The 18,678-nt window shown below is 37.2% G+C and overlaps 2 protein-coding genes across 2 annotated transcripts in view; both read right to left on the reverse strand.

The window, feature by feature from the left end:
- The window catches only part of LOC144438612 (CUB domain-containing protein 2-like), a 35,873-nt gene extending 19,958 nt beyond the window's left edge, over positions 1-15,915 (reverse strand). Inside the window, exon 1 of the mRNA XM_078127714.1 lies at positions 15,748-15,915. The gene's annotated coding sequence lies outside the window, so the exon portion shown is untranslated. The remainder of the gene's footprint in view (positions 1-15,747) is intronic.
- Positions 5,019-7,400, reverse strand: LOC144441327 (uncharacterized). The gene has a single exon (XM_078131116.1). It carries the CDS (start codon positions 7,398-7,400, stop codon positions 5,019-5,021), a length of 2,382 nt encoding a protein of 793 aa, XP_077987242.1.
- Positions 15,916-18,678: the final 2,763 nt, after the last annotated feature.

An 18,678-nucleotide genomic window follows, 5' to 3' on the forward strand; every position in this document is an offset into this window, starting at 1 on the left:
TTAAATAATAATAATAATAATTCTGCTTGGCTCTGTATGCAAAATAGGCATTATGCACATGAGAAATAAAATATAGTCAACGTCTTTTGCTAAAAAATTGATTATCTAACATAGAGCAGAGTTGTTTATCCTAACACACACATTTCAGAAAATGTTTTCTATCCAGATATACATGTACATGTATGATTGATTATTGATATGCAATCTACTGTGATCAGGTCAAACTCAGTGGGCATGATTCATCTCAATTAATATGCAAAAATTAATATGCATTTGTTACAGTATAAAAATACACTCTGTCTTCACTGGGACAGAACAACAATTGGAAACACAATTCCTTTTATATGAACGTTCATGCAATGTGAAGGATGGGCAACCATGGTGCTTCTGACATACTGACTCTTGTTGCCATGGTGTTGCCATGGAGTTTGTACAGATAACACTGAATCATTTATGGCATGCATACATGTATCTTGGGGCAGTGTTACACAGCCTCCACAAATGATACCTACAATATACATTTCCTCCATGTATAATTTTATGGAGGAGGGTTGTCTTACTAGACTTGCACTATATGTACATGTAGCCTTATTCACATCATTCTAATCTCAATATATTGAATTCTATGAATACATTTGTACATTTTGTATATGTGTCTGAATATACATACATGTATACATGTACATGTAAATGTATAACACTTTTATTTTACACCACCAAGGTTTAATACAAACTGTTCTTCTGATTTGGTTGTGATGAATGGATATCTGAAATGTATATCAATCTCCATATTTTCATATATAATATTATTATTATTCTGTATTCTGTGTATTTTACACTTTTCTAAAATGGTAGATAATTAAGGAGTTCTTTTGAATACATAATATCAAATTACTAGAGGAATTACTAAAGGTTACAAAGCTCAGATGAAATAAGTAAAATATAATAAAATTGAAGTATACAAGAAAATTAATAATAAAGACAAAAAAGAAAGAAAGAAACTGTTATATAAATGATATATAATAATGAGTTACGTGAGTTATAAGAGTAGGCGTTGATGTCTCATTTCTGAACATATATTCATATTGTGTTACACGTACATTAATTATACTACATTGTATTATCATTACTCTTAATGGATATCAATTTCAATTTTGAATCATTTGGTAAATTATCAAAGGTAGAGTATATACTTTAATCTTTTCAATTAATGTTTGTCGATGAAGGGAATATACATGTACTGGGCAGGTTAATATGAAATGTACACTGTTTTCAACTAAATTATTTGATTTACAAATTAGACATGTTCACTATTAAAATGGAATTTTTGAGTGTTTCCTTTTTCTATTCTTAGATTGTGAGTGCCCAATGTGACATGACGTAACTCACTGTCATTCATCTTTAAGTTATAAAATATCCTTAAGTTTGAAGTGGTAGTGATGACGGCACATGCAAACTGTAATTTGTAGACAGACTATATGTACATGTAAGTTTCCATTTTATCAATACTGCACTCTGAAAGTATTGAGTCTATAAGGAAATTATACTACTAGTAGTACATATATACATGTATGTACTCTTTGTATCTGCATATTAGCCACCAGCTTCTCTTTCTTTTTGAATGTTTGCTCTCACTCACTCCTACAATTACTATTTTACAATTAACAAAATTTACAAATGTCTCATGAAATTTCACCGAAAAGAACTGAAAATATTTACTAGAGGGGCACAACAATGTTTGTTGGGTTATGCTGTAAGAAAACTAATCAATATGTGGTACTGATTACATGATACAATACAATACACGTAACTGTCCTTAGATCAGATCTTGTGTACTCTGGGTATTCTCATTTGGAAGCTCATTCATCGATTGGCTTAGTCCCATTGTCACTGATCAATTATCTCAATCTCCTCCGTTATTTCTTACACAATACATTTCTTCTATAAATAGTTCTGTCAATCTAGTGACTTGCTACCAATCCTCTGAATGCCATATGACAGCTACATGTACATGTAGTATATTATATTTTTATATACTTTTATATATTTATGTTGGTGGAAGGTCTATGGTTTATCTGGTTTGTGTAGTGGACATACATGTATATGTTATTACAATGTATGTGTACTTTATATGTAACATTGTGTCAATTAAATAAAACATACTATAGTGATACTACTACTGTACATCATCTGGAAAGAACAACAGAGAAGGTAAATGTCAAAATGAGAATTCCCATAGAAACTGCTGAGAATCAATCTTGATATACAATGCGCAATGTACATGTACATGTATACAGGCCAATACATCGCGCCTGATGGTTCTTAGCTGAAACATTTATAGTGAGATATCAACAAATTTCTCTCTCATGACATTGACATCAACACATGTATGATGTTACTTATTCATGGCTGAACAATAAATGTAAATGAGAGATGTTTCACACTGATGGGATAAGTACTTAGCACTCATGAACTTTCATTATTCAACTGCAATTAATTGTAGGTAATTGTGATACTTTCATACCAAAGCACACGGTTTACACAAAACACGGAGAGGTTTCGTCTTAGAACTAAACACTTCAACTTTATTACAGTCCGCCATAGTTCGGAAAAAGCACATGGAACTTCTAATATATCAATACGCCAGTGATAAGGCTACTAATAACTCAGTACTGGTATACGTATTATTGGGTTAACAATAAAGTAGTTCCTAAAATCATCACATTCCTCCCCCCTTATGAAGTCAGAAACTTGTTTCTGAAGAAATCATGGTAACACCTGGTACCTAAAACATGGTTTAACACTCAATATAACATCAATACAATGCTTTGTTTCTTAAATGATTAGTCTGACCAAGCACGAGACAAACCGTCAGCATTACTGTTCGCGCTGCCCTTACGGTGTACAATGTCAAATGAATACTCTTGGAGTATCAAACTCCATCTTAACAGTCTCTGATTCTTATCTTTCATACGCAACAACCAACGCAAAGGATGATGGTCAGTTTGTATGACAAACTGTGTACCAAACAGGTAATGGCGCAAAGATTGTATGGCCCAAACTATACTTAAACATTCTCGCTCAATAGTGGAATAATTTATCTCTCTAGGACTAAGTTTGCGACTTAAGTAAGCAATAGGGTGCTCATCATTAGAACTGTTCACCTGGCTGAGGACAGCTCCAATCCCTTTGTTACTTGCATCAACTTGAACGATGAATGGTTTGTCGAAGTCAGGGTTTCTCAACACCGGATACGTCGTCAACAACCGTTTAAGCTCACTGAAAGCTTCTTCACACTCTGTAGTCCAGGTTACCCTAGTAGGTGTACCTTTCTTCGTTAAGTCAGTCAGAGGACTAGCAATACTTGCAAAGTTAGGTATGAAACGCCTATAGTAACCAACTAAGCCTAGAAACGCCCTGACATCAGTCTTCGTTACTGGTCTAGCAAAATTCTGTACTGCTTGTATTTTATCGGGTTGGGGTTTGACTTTGCCACATCCAGCAATATGTCCAACCACTGGGACTTCTGGAAATCCAACTTTACACTTGCTTGGACGAATAGTCAATCCAGCATCTCTAATTTGGTTGAATAGTTGTCGTAGATGCTTAATATGTTCACTCCATATCTTATCAGCAGTATCAACATCATCGAAGTAGGAACTTGAAAACTCCTGACATCCGTCTAGTACCATCTGCATCAGTCGCACAAAAGTTGCTGGTGCATTCTGCATACCAAATGGCATCACAAGAAATTCATACTGACCAAATGGCGTTATAAATGCAGACTTGGTACGTGCATCTGCATTCAAAGGTATCTGCCAGTAACCCTTGGTCAAATCGATACTAGTTATGTAGTTAGCATTTCCCAACTTTTCTATCATCTCATCTGCACGGGGCATTGGAAATGGGTCAAACTCGGTCACTTTGTTCAGTCCCCTATAATCAACACAAAACCGCCAAGATCTATCTTTCTTCCTTACGAGCACAATTGGTGCCGCATATGGACTGTGTGACTTCTGTATTATCTTCGCTTCTAGCATCTTGTTCACTTCTTGTTTTACCGTCTCCTTCAAAGACTCTGGTATTCTGTATGGTCTCTGACGAATTGGTTGTTCAGTCGTTGTTGTAATACTATGTTCTATCAACGAGGTATGTCCAGGAGAGTCCGTAAATAGATCACTGAACTCCTCTAGCAACATTCTAGCTTCTGCCTTCTGTTCATCGATCAGCCCATCATATATTTCTACATCTTTCCATGTTTCACTGGATGACATTAAATGGCAAACATCCATCTCAACTGGTTCAGTCTCATCACAGTCTTCTTCAGTCCTTCTTGCTAGGAAGGCAGTACCATCTCTGTCAAACCATTTGCGTAACATATTAACATGATACACCTTCTTAGTTTTACCCTTTCTTCCCATCTCAACTTCGTAGTCAACAGGAGAAACTTTCTTTGTTATCTTATATGGCCCCTGCCACTGTGCCTGTAGTTTGCTAGTAGAAGAGGGTAGTAATATCAACACCTTTTCTCCAATCTGGAACTCTCGCTCTCGGGCAGTTCGGTCATACCATACTTTCTGCCTGTTCTGCGCACTACTAAGGTTCTCTTTAGCAAGCTCGGACATCTCTGCTAACCTATCACGAGCTTCCACTACAAACTGTGCTATGTTTTCCTCAGCCTTCAACTCTCCAGTCCAAGTCTCTCGCATAATAGCCAATGGTCCTCTAACTTGTCGGCCATATAGAAGTTCAAATGGAGAGAAGCCAGTAGACTGCTGAGGCACTTCTCTATATGCAAACAACAAGTAGGGGATATATCTGTCCCAACTGTCTGGATGAGTTGCTGCATACTTCTTTAACATTGATTTCAAAGTACCATTGAAATTTTCAACAAGGCCATTCGCCATGGGGTGATAAGGTGTTGTCTTCAACTTCTTAATGTGTAGTAATTTACACAAATGTTCCATCAAATGTGAAAGGAAATTAGTACCCTGGTCTGACAACATTTCTCTGGGTACTCAAACACGGCTGTATACAGTAACCAGCTCCTCAGCTATCCTCTCAGCTTCCAAAGTGGGTACAGGTATCGCTTCTGGATAACGAGTTGCGTAGTCAATTATCGTTAACACATAACGATTTCCACGTGCAGTACGCGGTAATGGACCTATCATGTCCATAGCAATCCGTTGGAATGGCTCCTCCAGCACTGGCATTGGTATGAGCTTTGCTTTCACACCAGCTTTCCTATTTGCTGCTTTCTGGCATGCTTCACAAGTACGACAGTAACTTGCTACATCTGGAAAGATTCCTGGCCAATAATAGTGTTGTAACAAACGCCGCTTTGTCTTCTCCACTCCAAGATGACCTGCCAATGGTATGTCATGGGCAAGACGAAGTAGAGTTTCTCGACAGTGTTTGGGCACTACCAACTGGTTTAATATTCTACCATCCTTGACCCTGGATTTCCACTTCCTATAAAGTAATCCATCTTTCCAATAGAAGCATACATCTTCTATAGTCACTTGACTAGCTGTAACTGCCAATCTGCGTGGTCCAGATAAAGTAGGACAGTTCTGCTGTAGCCGTCGCATTTCTGTAGGGTCAATGTCAAACACATCAATCATATCCTCTGTATGTGGGATATCTTCATCTGTCATCTCTTTGCTTTGAATGGATTCACCATTTTCACTCTGAGAATCACCTTCTGACTGTGGTTCTTTGGCACTCTCTGGCTGTGATCTACTTCCTTCACATGAGTAATCTTGTGCAGGTCTCAATACAGCATCACTTGTCTGAGTCGCACTATCTCCTTGCTCAAGTGAGACAGGTAAACTATCATTCATTATGGGTGCGATGCCCTCTGACGTGTCACTATGGGCAACACTTCCATCAATACTATTGCTGTATGGTTCATCACACTGGGTTTGCTCACATGGGGAATCTGCATTCGTACTGACTGACTTAGGCTGCACACCAGTCTTCTGAACATCAATTAGTTCCTCATGACGCCGTTGTCGTTGCAATTGCGCCTGTCTACGGGTCACCAGAAATGCTGGCTTACAACAACCATCATCATCAGTATCTTCAATATCATTTCCTAACAGAACATCTTCTGGTAGGGTGTCTAACACAGCAGCCAAAATCTGACCTTCGTAGCACTGACATTCCACATGGATGACAGCCAATGGTAGTAGCTTAGTGTTGCCATCTGCAAATTCAATGTTAACATACTGATCATCCAAGTAAGAATCTGGTGATACAAGGTTTGAACAAACTATTGTCTGGTCACATCCCGTGTCTCTCAGAATACAGGCACGCTGACCATCAACTTTTCCTGGATATCGGTGCCGGTTACCACATCTTTTTATACCACCACCATACCCATTACCATTAGGTATCAGCTGCTGGGCATGACATCGGAAAGCTTTCTGTCTTTCCTGACTAGTCTTTCTATTAGGACACTGATTAGCCTTGTGTCCAGTTTTATTACATGAGTAGCAAGTAATTACACTCTTTGGTTTACCCTGGGTTGCTTCAACAACTTTGTCAGTAGATGGACTTGGTTGTTTCTTGCCATCAGGAAAACGACTGTAGTTATTACGCTCAGTTTTCTTATGAGTCTCTAAGTAATGATCTGCCATATCAACCAACTCATCTGAATCCTTCAATTTCCTCTCTCGTAACCATACTTGGAGGTAGGGTGGAGTCTGCTCTAATAACTGCTCCATAAGTATTATGTCTTTCAGCTTGTCAAAACTGTCAACTTCCATGGTTTCCAACCAACGGTCCAGAAACCCCGAAATAATTGTCCTCCATTCACCATAGGAGTCATCTTTCTGCTTCCTAGTGGTTCGAAACTTGGCACGATATGCTTCACCTGTAAGCTCATATCGCTTCAATATAGCCTTGCGAACTTTCTTATAGTCTTCGCTTTCGGCTGGGGGTAGTTTTGAATACGCATCTAGTGCTTTACCAGACAGGAGTCCAGCCAATCGAGTCGCCCATGTAGCTTCTGGCCACTCATGTACTTTGGCTAACTTCTCAAAAGTTCGAAGGTATGCATCCACATCCTCACCCTCCTCGAACTTTGGCACTTTTGGTCCCTTATACTGAGATGTCTTAGCACCTACAAGTTCTGTCTGTAATCTCATCAGTTTCAGCTGGAATTCATGTTGCTGTGCCTGAAGCTGTGCTTGAAATTCATGTTGCTGTTTCTGGAAATCTTGCAGCTGTTTCTGCTGTCTTTCATCCATTTCTCTGACACGCAAATCATGTTCATGCCGTTCTCTCTCAAGCTGTAACATTTCTTGATTAGGACCTTGCATGGCCCCTTCAGCACCAAGCTGTAGAAGTGTCTCAGCGGCTTCCTGGTCACTTGCTGCTGTTTCACCGTCACTCATCCTGGCTCTAATGAAGTGCACCCTTAAAGCTTACTCAAGTACAGAAAGGGAATAGAAACCTGGAGAGCTGTACACGCAACAATATAGTGATTAATTAAATTGATTAACAATGAAAAGCTCACTTGTATACATGCACAAGATTAGCAATGACCAACACACCGAAACAGCCCTGAAAAGGAATGGTTTGATTAGTAAAGCTTACTAAAACAACACTAAAAAGTTCACTCAGTTTGTTACACTTGAAAATGGTTCACTCTGGCCTGATATACACTTACGATCAGTAGCACCATGTACTCGTTGCCTAGCAACCAAATAACACAGAGTTCAATGTCTCTAAAATAATTGCAAAACTGTCTCTGATATCGACTTACACAGAGATAATTATTTTATCCACGTCAAATATCAAACTAAACTTTGCTTTAGTCTAGTCTCAGTTCACTGGAAAAACAGTCCGCGACTTGCAACAGTAAACACAATTTAGTTTTACTCAAAATCTAAAAAGCTTACTCAATAAACAACAAGTCCTGTTACTTCCATAAAAAGAACGTTATAAAGTTCGCCGACTCTTCAGACTTCGCTGTAGAAATCAGTACAAGTAATTCCGCTTCAACTTGACGCACCACTCATCAGCTGGACACACAAATTATGAACGGGAGGCCCACCATGCAGGTATTTCAACTCAGCACACGGCAAATCTATGAGGCGACGATAAGATTGGTACTCACACAACCCTATACTGGCCCCTCACTGTAAATGGTTCATCGAAGTTCACTACAGAAATTCGCCAACTTTCACACTTGCAAACTTTACAAATTGCAAGTATCACAGAGTTTATAGTTGTTTGACTTCTCCGATAATCTGTTTCAACACTAAACGAGTCAATGAGTGAGATATAGCACTTCACTGTAGTTCGATGGAGTTTCCCGCGCTACTCAGCTTACGGTATAATCTCCTGTGTTCATACACAAACTTATATTACGTCTGTAATGATGTCTTAGTGACGGGTTCGTGTTAGTTCTAACCTCAAGTTTAGTATTAGTTTTCAGGATCAGGAATATTCACAAGCTGCCTGGCTCCAGTGAGTTTTCTCAGTCACGTCAGTTACTTACAGAAAGCAAACCACGGCAAAAGTCACTCCGTACAGGTTTCAGCTCGCTGTTAGCCCGTGACGTCCGCACACTCTACCACTGCACAACTTGCCTCTTGCTCTGAAGAGTTGAATTCCTTCGGGTCCGTTTGTTGATTGACGTTGGCACTCGCCTTCCACATCAATCCCTTATAGCTGCCACCAAATGTGATACTTTCATACCAAAGCACACGGTTTACACAAAACACGGAGAGGTTTCGTCTTAGAACTAAACACTTCAACTTTATTACAGTCCGCCATAGTTCGGAAAAAGCACATGGAACTTCTAATATATCAATACGCCAGTGATAAGGCTACTAATAACTCAGTACTGGTATACGTATTATTGGGTTAACAATAAAGTAGTTCCTAAAATCATCACAGTAATATAAAATTATGCCATAGTTTATGAAAATATCTTTAATTCCAGGTGTGGCATTCCCCTTTTAAGTGGTTTTTAATACATGTAGCTTCCCCCCCCTCCCCAATTTCAAATTCATTTGCGGAGTTGAATTGAAACTATGTTTATCTTATGCTGACAACATACAAATGTACTGTATGCAATAGCCTATTGATTGTGAAAGTTCAAGAAAGATAGAATTACCCAATTAAGGCATTGCATTATGGAGGCTTTAGCTGCTTGTATATTGTACAACGTACATAAATAATTTGTGGTTTCTATTGATTCTTATTCTTCCTCACTATCAATTTCATCTCACAACAATCCATTAGAATCTACAAATTTTGTACCTCCATCTGAAAGGGTAGAAAATGTGTACAGGAATATTCCACCACAATATTTACTCTACATTTGTACATGTAAGTCTAAGGTCATAGTCTAAGAGAACTATGAATATTTAATAAGGTGTTTGTACTCTGGGTTTAATACATCAGGGATAATTATTTCCTGTTTTTTTTCTTTCATAATATTTGGTATTTTTTCCTCCTTCTAGTACCCATTTCACCTAAGTAGTGAAATTAAATACAGTATACATTTGTTGGCATTTTTCCAGTTCATTGATTTTTACAGAAATTTGTTAATTTGTACATTGGAAGAAAATATTGTAAAGGTCATTGAGGACAAGGCTATACAGTTACACTGAGCATGGATAATTATGAAACTGAATATGCTTCTAGTATCAACACAATTAGTTAATGAAATTCTATCATGCTTATAATCATGCATATGAAAATGAGTACGGGAACAAATGACATTATATTATGCTTTCATGCATATGCAAATAAGTAGGGAACCAATGAAATTATATTATGGTTATAATCATGCATATTCAAATGAGTAGGGGCAATCCCTTCTCTCTCCCCTTGTACATGTATGTGTATGATGTCATATATCCGGGTTTTATATTTACTTCCTGGAATAAAACAAATAGAACATTCTCTCTCATTTCACAAATCAGTTCCCTTTTTAAACAAATCAAACTCTTAAAATATACTGAATTGAGTGTCTGGAACACAGTTTCTAATAAATTGAAAAAGATGTACATGAACAATGTTACTCCTGTGTAAATTAAATGGCTAAAAACTGTATCACTGAGTTTAGATAGAAAAGGATATTTTATTGGCAACATCAACAGTTGAACATTTTTCTATAAAAAAATATTGTTTATTGAAAATCTTGTGTTTTTCACAACCAGTTAAGAAATTGAACAACAACAACAACAACAACAACAACAACAACAACAACATTAATCAGTTGATCTACCAGGCTGATGAACAGTTTCGGTCATTGGATAAATAAGTTATTCTCAAACCCCACCACTCTCTCTAGCCTACATGTGCACATGTACATTGTACATTTGTATCTGTCTAAAACTGAAAATTCTTTCATTACCTCTTGTATATCACATGTAGGACTACATGTATGTCCCATAATGTGTCAAGCACTAGTACATATTGTATTTTTAAAAAAACACAAATCATATTTACATATGTATAATCATAAATGGATATGGATTTTGCAGACCAGGGTTGTACAGCAGAAGGGCCCACTTCAGGAGGGCCTCAGTGTAAGCCGTACTACCGAGGTCTGCAAAACCCATATCTGGGCCGTAAAGATTTTGTTATACATCCCATGTAGTGGCACGGAAACATCATTTGAATCACATAATCGCATAAACTGACCAGGAAATATTATTTCATTTGTAAAAATATAAAAATACCGCCAATGGCATTCGAGCACAACTGTACAGTTTTCAAAAATGTTTATCCATATGCTAGTCCATATGCTAACAACAGGTGTTCATTTGCTGAATCCAGTTGCCTATCCAACCATGTTGCTATCTTTGCGATATATGTGATCATTTGGCTGTTGCTATGGGCATGGTCATGTTGCTAGATCTATTTGCATACATTTTTGAATGTTTTTGTTCACCTGTGTATGAATTCCTGATATTATCTTTGCAATTTACGTGATCATTTGGTTGTTGCTAAGGGCGTGGTCATGGTTGCTAGGGCCAATTTTGTCAAAATGTTTTGAAGAAAAACTGCAGAATAACACTTTCAGACTCATTGACCAAGTACTTTTTGAGATATAAGTTTTTGACGAAAAATGAACATGTTTACACCTAATTTGCATATCACTCATGGAATCATTATATGCTTAATATTTCTTTGTCCATACATCCCTAGATGATTTCCCATTAAATTTCAGCCCAATCTGCTCAGTGGTTTTGGAATTATAGATTTTTGACCAAAAAGACACATTTTTTGCCCTAATTTGCATATCACTGATGGGACCATCATATCATGAACAATTCTTAGTAAAAACATCCTGAAGACTGTTGCATGCAAATTTCAGCCCAATCTGCGCGGTAGTTTTTGAGTTTAAGCTTTTTGACCAACAATCACATTTTTTTACCCAAATCACAAACCGGTGGTAAGATCATTTTGATTTGAACATTTTCCCAACTAGACACCCAAGGTAATGGACCCACCAAATATCAAATCGGTTCAGTGGTTTTTGACTTTAAGTTGTTTACACACACACACACACACACACACACACACACACACACACACACACACACACACACACACACACACACACACACACACACACACATCCATACCGACAGACAGACAGATGCTGGGCGATCCCTATAGAGCAACTGAACCTCAGTTCAGTTGTGCTAAAAATATATGTAATGGAGAAATCATCAAAGCCAAATCACTGAGTGAACGGATATCGATGAGTGCATCATATTTGCCATACATGTATTTGGGAAAATGTGATTGTTCGATGCTATTGAATTCCATTGGAATTGATACTAAATGTAGGTATATCATAAAGAAAAAATAATGTTTTATTTGAAAATCTTGTCTGTTGAAAAGCAGTTCAGAACAGTAATTAAGTATTTTTTACCACAGCATTCAGTTGAAGTGCATGGTCAGCATGGATGGCATCAACATACAAAATGTATATTGGTAAAAGATTCAAACCACGATTAACACATTTCCAGTAGTTTAATGTTATTTTTACAACTACTTTCATGAAATGGATTCAATGTCCAGGTTTATCCTGTTCTCCCCCCCCCCCCCCACCACATGTAACTAATTATATAAAGCAAATGTAAGTACATACATGTACCAATCTGATTAAAATCTGATGTAGATGTCGGCTAATCGTTCATTGCTATTTTACCTTCGTTATTTTGCCTGAATTTTACCTTTGTTATGTTTGTTGATATTCAATGCGTACATGTATGCCCATGGCAAGTAAGACGCAACCTGATTGGCTGTGTGTCTCACTGAGCAGAAATTCGTTTGCATGTGTGCCAGTTCAGATGTAGAGGAGGTGATCAGGCTAAAAAAATGTAAACATGTACCAAAAAGGTCAATTCAGGCAAAATAACGAAGGTAAAATAGCAATGAACGATTAGCCAACATCTACATCAGATTTTAATCAGATTGATACATGTACATACATGACCATTGGCTTACCAGCAATTGCAGTCATTCAGAAGTGCATTTTTGTATATGGAGTAAAATGTACATTAAACTTTAAAGACAAGGTCATAACCATAAATATGTGATATTAAATGACAGACCACTTCAAATACTGAGTGTTGCATGTTCATTTGTATATGTATGGTAATTTTACACCGATGGAGTCTTTGTAATTTTGTCAGGCAATAAACAAACATTTACCAGCCCTAAATGAGGTTCGGGTTTTAAATTCTTGTAAAAGCCTTGAAATGCACACACTGTTGTATTTTTTGGTCAGGTGCCAAAGTCCTGAGACTAACATGGTCACACAGTTTTAGCAAACAAGGACCATTTCTTTGTTCCCTTGTGTCTCTTCTGAAGTGGCTAATTTGCATACATTCACATTTTCAAAAAGTAATTACAAGTGTATAATGTACTTGTTTTCTGTAGTAGTCTGGATGCCATCCACATCTGGTCAAAGTCCCTCAATCAGCACAAAAAGTTCATCCAATCAGTCACCCAACTGATATACAGTAGTGATGTAAACAGTGTACAAGTATACACATGTAGCTATATAGCATCTTGAGCTGACAAATATACCATATTTGGACATTACATACAAAAATGTAACTGCCCAAATACATGTAAACACTAACTTTATGAGGGACTGTGTTATTGGTTAGAATTTTGTTATTTAATAACAAAGACATGATGTTAATGAATGTGTGGGTGGCTGTGGATGAATTTTAAATTGCACCTCATGCATCTCTGGACTTCTAGAGTAATGACTTTGACTATACATGTACATGTACTGTGAGTGGAGGTGTAAATCATAACGTTAGGAACTAGTACACTACTACTGTAGTGGAGAGTGTAATTGATAAGAACAAAAACCTGATTTGATGGCATACAAAAAATATTCAGTGTAGACTTTCATATTGATATTACAAAAAGTAAATTAAATGCACATATTTGAAATTGATAAGTTTCCAAATACAAAATGAAAAAGATTTCCATCCATGGAAAGAGTTGTATTTTTGTAATGAGCCCAATAAAAATTAGTCTATCTGCTAGACCTCAGATGTTCTTCCGATACAATACGACACACGACCGAACATGGCTATCGAGGATGGAACATCCAAGTGTTCGGGCAAGCCCTCACTGCGAACTTTGTTCGCTTATAGTATCGAAATGAAAGCCCTAACATCTAGCAGCATAACTAAATAAAAATGTAAAACTTGAACATATTAATGGAGAATAAACATCTACAAGTGTACATTGTACATATGCATACAATATAACATTCAGATCACGCTAAATTCACAACTGACACACAGCCTTCCTTGTATTTTTACACTTTATGATTCAGTACTTTTACATGTCACACACACACACACACAAACACACACACACACACACATGTATGACCTTTTCACAAAATGTAAAAAAGTCTATGTGCATGTACTATTCACTATTTAGGATAGGCTCTCACTCTGGTCTAGTAATGGCCCAACAGCAACACTGAAATAAAGCCTCCGACTCACTTACATGTATATCCTTTCTTTTCTGTTCTTGTCTCCCTAAGCTTTACAGTTCTATTTGGATTTACTGATGTCATACATTTCTACTACAATTCTGTCACAGCAGCCAATGTAAATAAACACTCAAGGTACAGTACTATTTGTTTAGTGAGGCACACTCGGAGATATTTTCCACTGAGGCATATGTCCTGATATGATTGATTAACTTCTACATGAGGTTTGGTATTGAAGGTGTATCAAGAACTCAATACAAATTACAACTGAATATACCTGTATCATATGAACAAATGGTGCTACAATAAAGTGCATCATGGGTAATTCACATTAACATAAATGTGCATGTCATAATATTTGTTCATCTGTCGTGTGTTGTTTGCAATGTTCCTGATGAATACCACCTTCAGAATTTAACACCACTGGTTAGAAATTTTACAGCTAAAATTTAATGATGTACAAAATGTCTTGTACAGAATGAGATGATATGTAAGACACTGAGAAACGATGACAAATACATTAATATGCATTTAGTAATTAATTTACATTATACCTCATGCAAGCCATTAGTTGAAGTGTTTGAACAAAAACTATGGAATTTATACCCTGGTTGTTCTGCGTCATGACAACGTACATCTGTATCACTGTGATGTTCAAAATATGAATCTAAATCTCCATAATTTTCCCAATTTTATACAAATTTTGCTTGCAGAGGTGTGTATTTTCAATATAAACATACTCATGACCAAATAGGTGGGGTAGGTCACAGATTATTTTATTATTTTAGTATACATGTATATTTTTCATATGTGAGTGTCTAGTTCAAGTATATTGTTTTCCATTGTTTTCCATATGGTCTCTGTGTTTTTGATTTCTTACTACCAGATACATTGTCTGTTTAAGTTGATGTCAGTGTCCGCATCCACTATATTTTTTGCAAGCCCTCACAATTTTTGCAATTTTATTATTTTTTTCTTGAATACGTAAAAAAAGTTTAGTGTCGGCTGAAAAACTAGGTGGGGTTGGGTAACCTAAACCAAAGAATTTATTTTAGGGCCTAGTAATCATGGGGAAAATATGAGTGAAAACTGCATTTTGCAATCTACTATTTTGTTAATATGGAACGACCACAATTTGTAGTACAAATGTATTTTTAAAATGTATTTTGGCATATTCTGACCTTTAAAGACAATAAACTTCTTGGAAAATTTATTGTGGATGTAAACAGTCCTCCAGCAGTCGACTAGAGGACTGCATTCACATAATTTCAGTATCATGTGTACATGTACGTTATTTTTGTATGTTTATACCATGCTTGCTACATGTATATGGCATGTTGTTATGCAATAAAGATTGATTGACTGATTGATTGGTCTAAGATTTGAAAAAAATGGTATATAGTCTAAAATAGGGTATTGATTTTTGGTCAAAATGGGTCTATTAAAAATGGGGTTGGTAGTATTGGTATAGTAGCGTCCGGTCCCCCGGGTCGCCATGTGTATACCTTGTACATTTGTACCCCGGTATAATACATGTACATTACCGCTATGATCCAAGTATGAGAATCGGTAACATAGCAAGCTGTACTACAATGGCTACAGTACTAATCGCAAAACAAAACCATTCACACTTCGTGTTTCAAACTAGTGCTGTTACAATAACAACCGTGACCACGGTGTTGTCAATACATGGAGCATCGTCATATATAAATCCATGACCCAAACCACTGACCATGACTTACCTGTAACACTTTAGTTGTGGTACTGTAAATTTCACAGTCCTTGGTGTGGACGCGGTGTTTTGTAAGATCTTCAATCGTGTGTCGTTTGCTGACTTTCGGATCACCTTACTGCAGGCTCCTTAGTTCATACTCAGCATTAGACCTCTGTTTAGGTACAGTCTGATGACTATTAAGTTTGGCGAGTGCAATAAGTAATAACTACGTCAATGGCGACGTCGTCGGTAGACGCGATTGTACTCTCTGGATAACAACACTTTCACATGCAAATACTATTATTATTACGCCTAATTGACGCGCATGATGGCGCTCGACTAATCTTACTAGACTGGCGCTATGTCATAGTCAACATGAGGCTTTCTTACACAGGGACGTCTAGTTAGACGTACATAAGGGCAGGAGGAATAAATATTTCTATAATTATTTCTGATATTATTTCTTTATTTTTCTCTATCATCATAGTTAGCGTTTGACTGACTGTCTTTCATATTTGATACCGTTATCACTTGCTTATTAGAGTTTATCAATTTTGCATTAGTGCACATGTAATTCCAGAAAAAACACACCTAACACTGGCTATTTGCCCACATTACACTTTACCCTGTTAGTGTAACCATCTACCGATCCGACTAATGGTAAGAGGCGAAGGAACAGGTAATTACAAAATGGGAGACATTTTGCTGAATATAGTCAAGATCCCAGTGGGCGCTAAACTTCACATGGCTTGGAATGGAAGCATCACATTTCACATGTAAAGCATCACTGAGCATTTTAGGTTTCATTGCTACAAAGACATCTACATCATGACTGTCCTACCAGTAAGAAACAAACTGCGTATATGTATGTTCCTGGTACGACCATGTCGCGAATATTGTGTGAGTATTTGGGACCCTTTGACCAAAGTGAGCAAAACGGTACAGGTCGGTTTTTCACCTGGAAATTATACGAGGGAAGTCAGTGTATCTGGTATGCTAATAAAACTACAATGACCACGTCTTGAAAAGCGCAGAGTAGTAAGTAGACCATATAGACAGTACATGCGTCCTCTTCGTGTAGAGTCTATGAGTAGACTAACTTTTATATAAACTATAAATAATCTGATTGTTTTTTGACAAGATGAAAAACTACCAGAATCATCATTTTCTCAGCGTGTGTGCCTGGTTCTTCCCTCATTCCGATCATCGCCAGGAAAGAATTGTTTTAAATATGCACTGTCCTTAGGATACTTCCAAATGGGAACTTTCACTATTAATTATTCTTTCGAAAAGCAAGGACAAAAGACAGTTTCAAGTCTGCCCTCATCGATACCATGCTACCTCATAGATCGTACTCAATACCACTGGTGAGATCTAAAGGCCGCCACCAGCGTTACACATGTGTGAGAAAAATCCTTATTGAGCGAAGTGGCAGTAGAAGCATTTGGCGGAGGTATGTAAGGGAACCTAAAACGTTAAACTGATACCATGAACCGAGGTCTGAATTTGCAATAAATAGCCATTCGAGACTAGTCTCTGAGGGCAAAAAATTGCCATCTGAGATCAGTATCAGTTTGTCAGTCTCAGGTGGTGAAAAACCCCGTCTAGCTGAGAGTATAGTCTCAACATGGATTAAAGTCTCCCCCCTAATACATCTATGGTCTCAGTTTGCAAGTTTGCATATCTTTGAAAAGGTAAAATCACAGACACGTATGCCATGGCATATGTACCAATGAATAAAGTTATGGATTTTATAAATGAACTTTGTCAGAACTTCCATTGTTATAGCATATGGAAGTATAACTATGAATGTATTAGGGGAGATACATCCATGGTATAACTGACATGGTTAGAGTGTTTATATTCTTAGGAATTAGATATTTGTTAGTGTTTGGATTGTAATCAGTATTGCCTTCATACATATATTTTATTATTCTGGTGTCAATTGACATTTTTAATTTGCTACTACTACTAGCATGGATATGTGTGGGGATACATGTATTCTACTAGTAATGTTTCTTGCAGTTACAATCTTTGGTAAAGTCTTCAGTGTTCACAATGGTCTCAATAGTATAGTCTCTGATCACGTTTTTTGCAAATTGAGACTATTCTCAGGTAGATTTTTTTCTGCCATCTGAGACTATTCTCAGGTAGATTTTTTCCCCATCTGAGACTGGCAAACTGAGACTGGTCCAGATGTATAGGTAGTGGCAAAGGTCGGGAGGCGCGCCAGAGCTAGAGGCCAATTCAGTGGGTGAAATAATAATTGAACAAAATGCATATTTAATAGGTCATAATTTCTGTTAGTAAAGTACCAATTGTGTTATTTTTTGCAAAAGTTATATTTCTCTAGCTTTTGCTGAATATTTGGTATATTGATGGTTGACTTTAAAAGAATCATGCTTTTGAAAATCACTAAAAACTAAAACAATACTGACTGCTCCAGTCAATTTTTGATAATTTTGATATTAATTCGAGTACCAATTTCTTCCAAGGAGTAATATCAATATGATTTTTTGTGAATGCAAACTGGTCAAAAAATTACTTTTCCCCGAAATTAAGCTGAAAAAATGTCGTTCTTTAAGTTCTCTTGTGTCTGCAGTAAGGTAGGGAGAACGTTAAAGTTTACTCCGCAGTTAACTTTCCCGCATTATTCCGCGCAGTGCATAGTGATCGCGATCGATCGATCGATCGCGCGCGCAAAGCGCTAAGCGTGGGTAGCATTTTCCGCCCCCAACGACCAATGTTCGAGTTTCTCTCGGATACGCCTGTGAACAAACCGTGTTTTGACCCTTGATTTGATTGGACGGCGCTCTGCGTGAAATCGGTTTAAAACCAATCAGATAGCCTGACATGAAACTTTGGTATAATGACAAAGTTTTGTGGAGCCAGAACGGTAAGTTGCTGAAAATCGTGCTGAATTGTTCAGGTATTTTACAAAGATTACGCCGATGAGCAG

The sequence above is a fragment of the Glandiceps talaboti genome, chromosome 1 (assembly GCF_964340395.1).
Source record: "Glandiceps talaboti chromosome 1, keGlaTala1.1, whole genome shotgun sequence".
Taxonomy (NCBI): domain Eukaryota; kingdom Metazoa; phylum Hemichordata; class Enteropneusta; family Spengelidae; genus Glandiceps; species Glandiceps talaboti.

Coding starts and splice junctions, on each gene's coding strand:
- LOC144441327 (XM_078131116.1), bottom strand. CDS start 7,400: ATGAGTGACGGTGAAACAGCAGCAAGTGACCAGGAAGCCGCTGAGACA.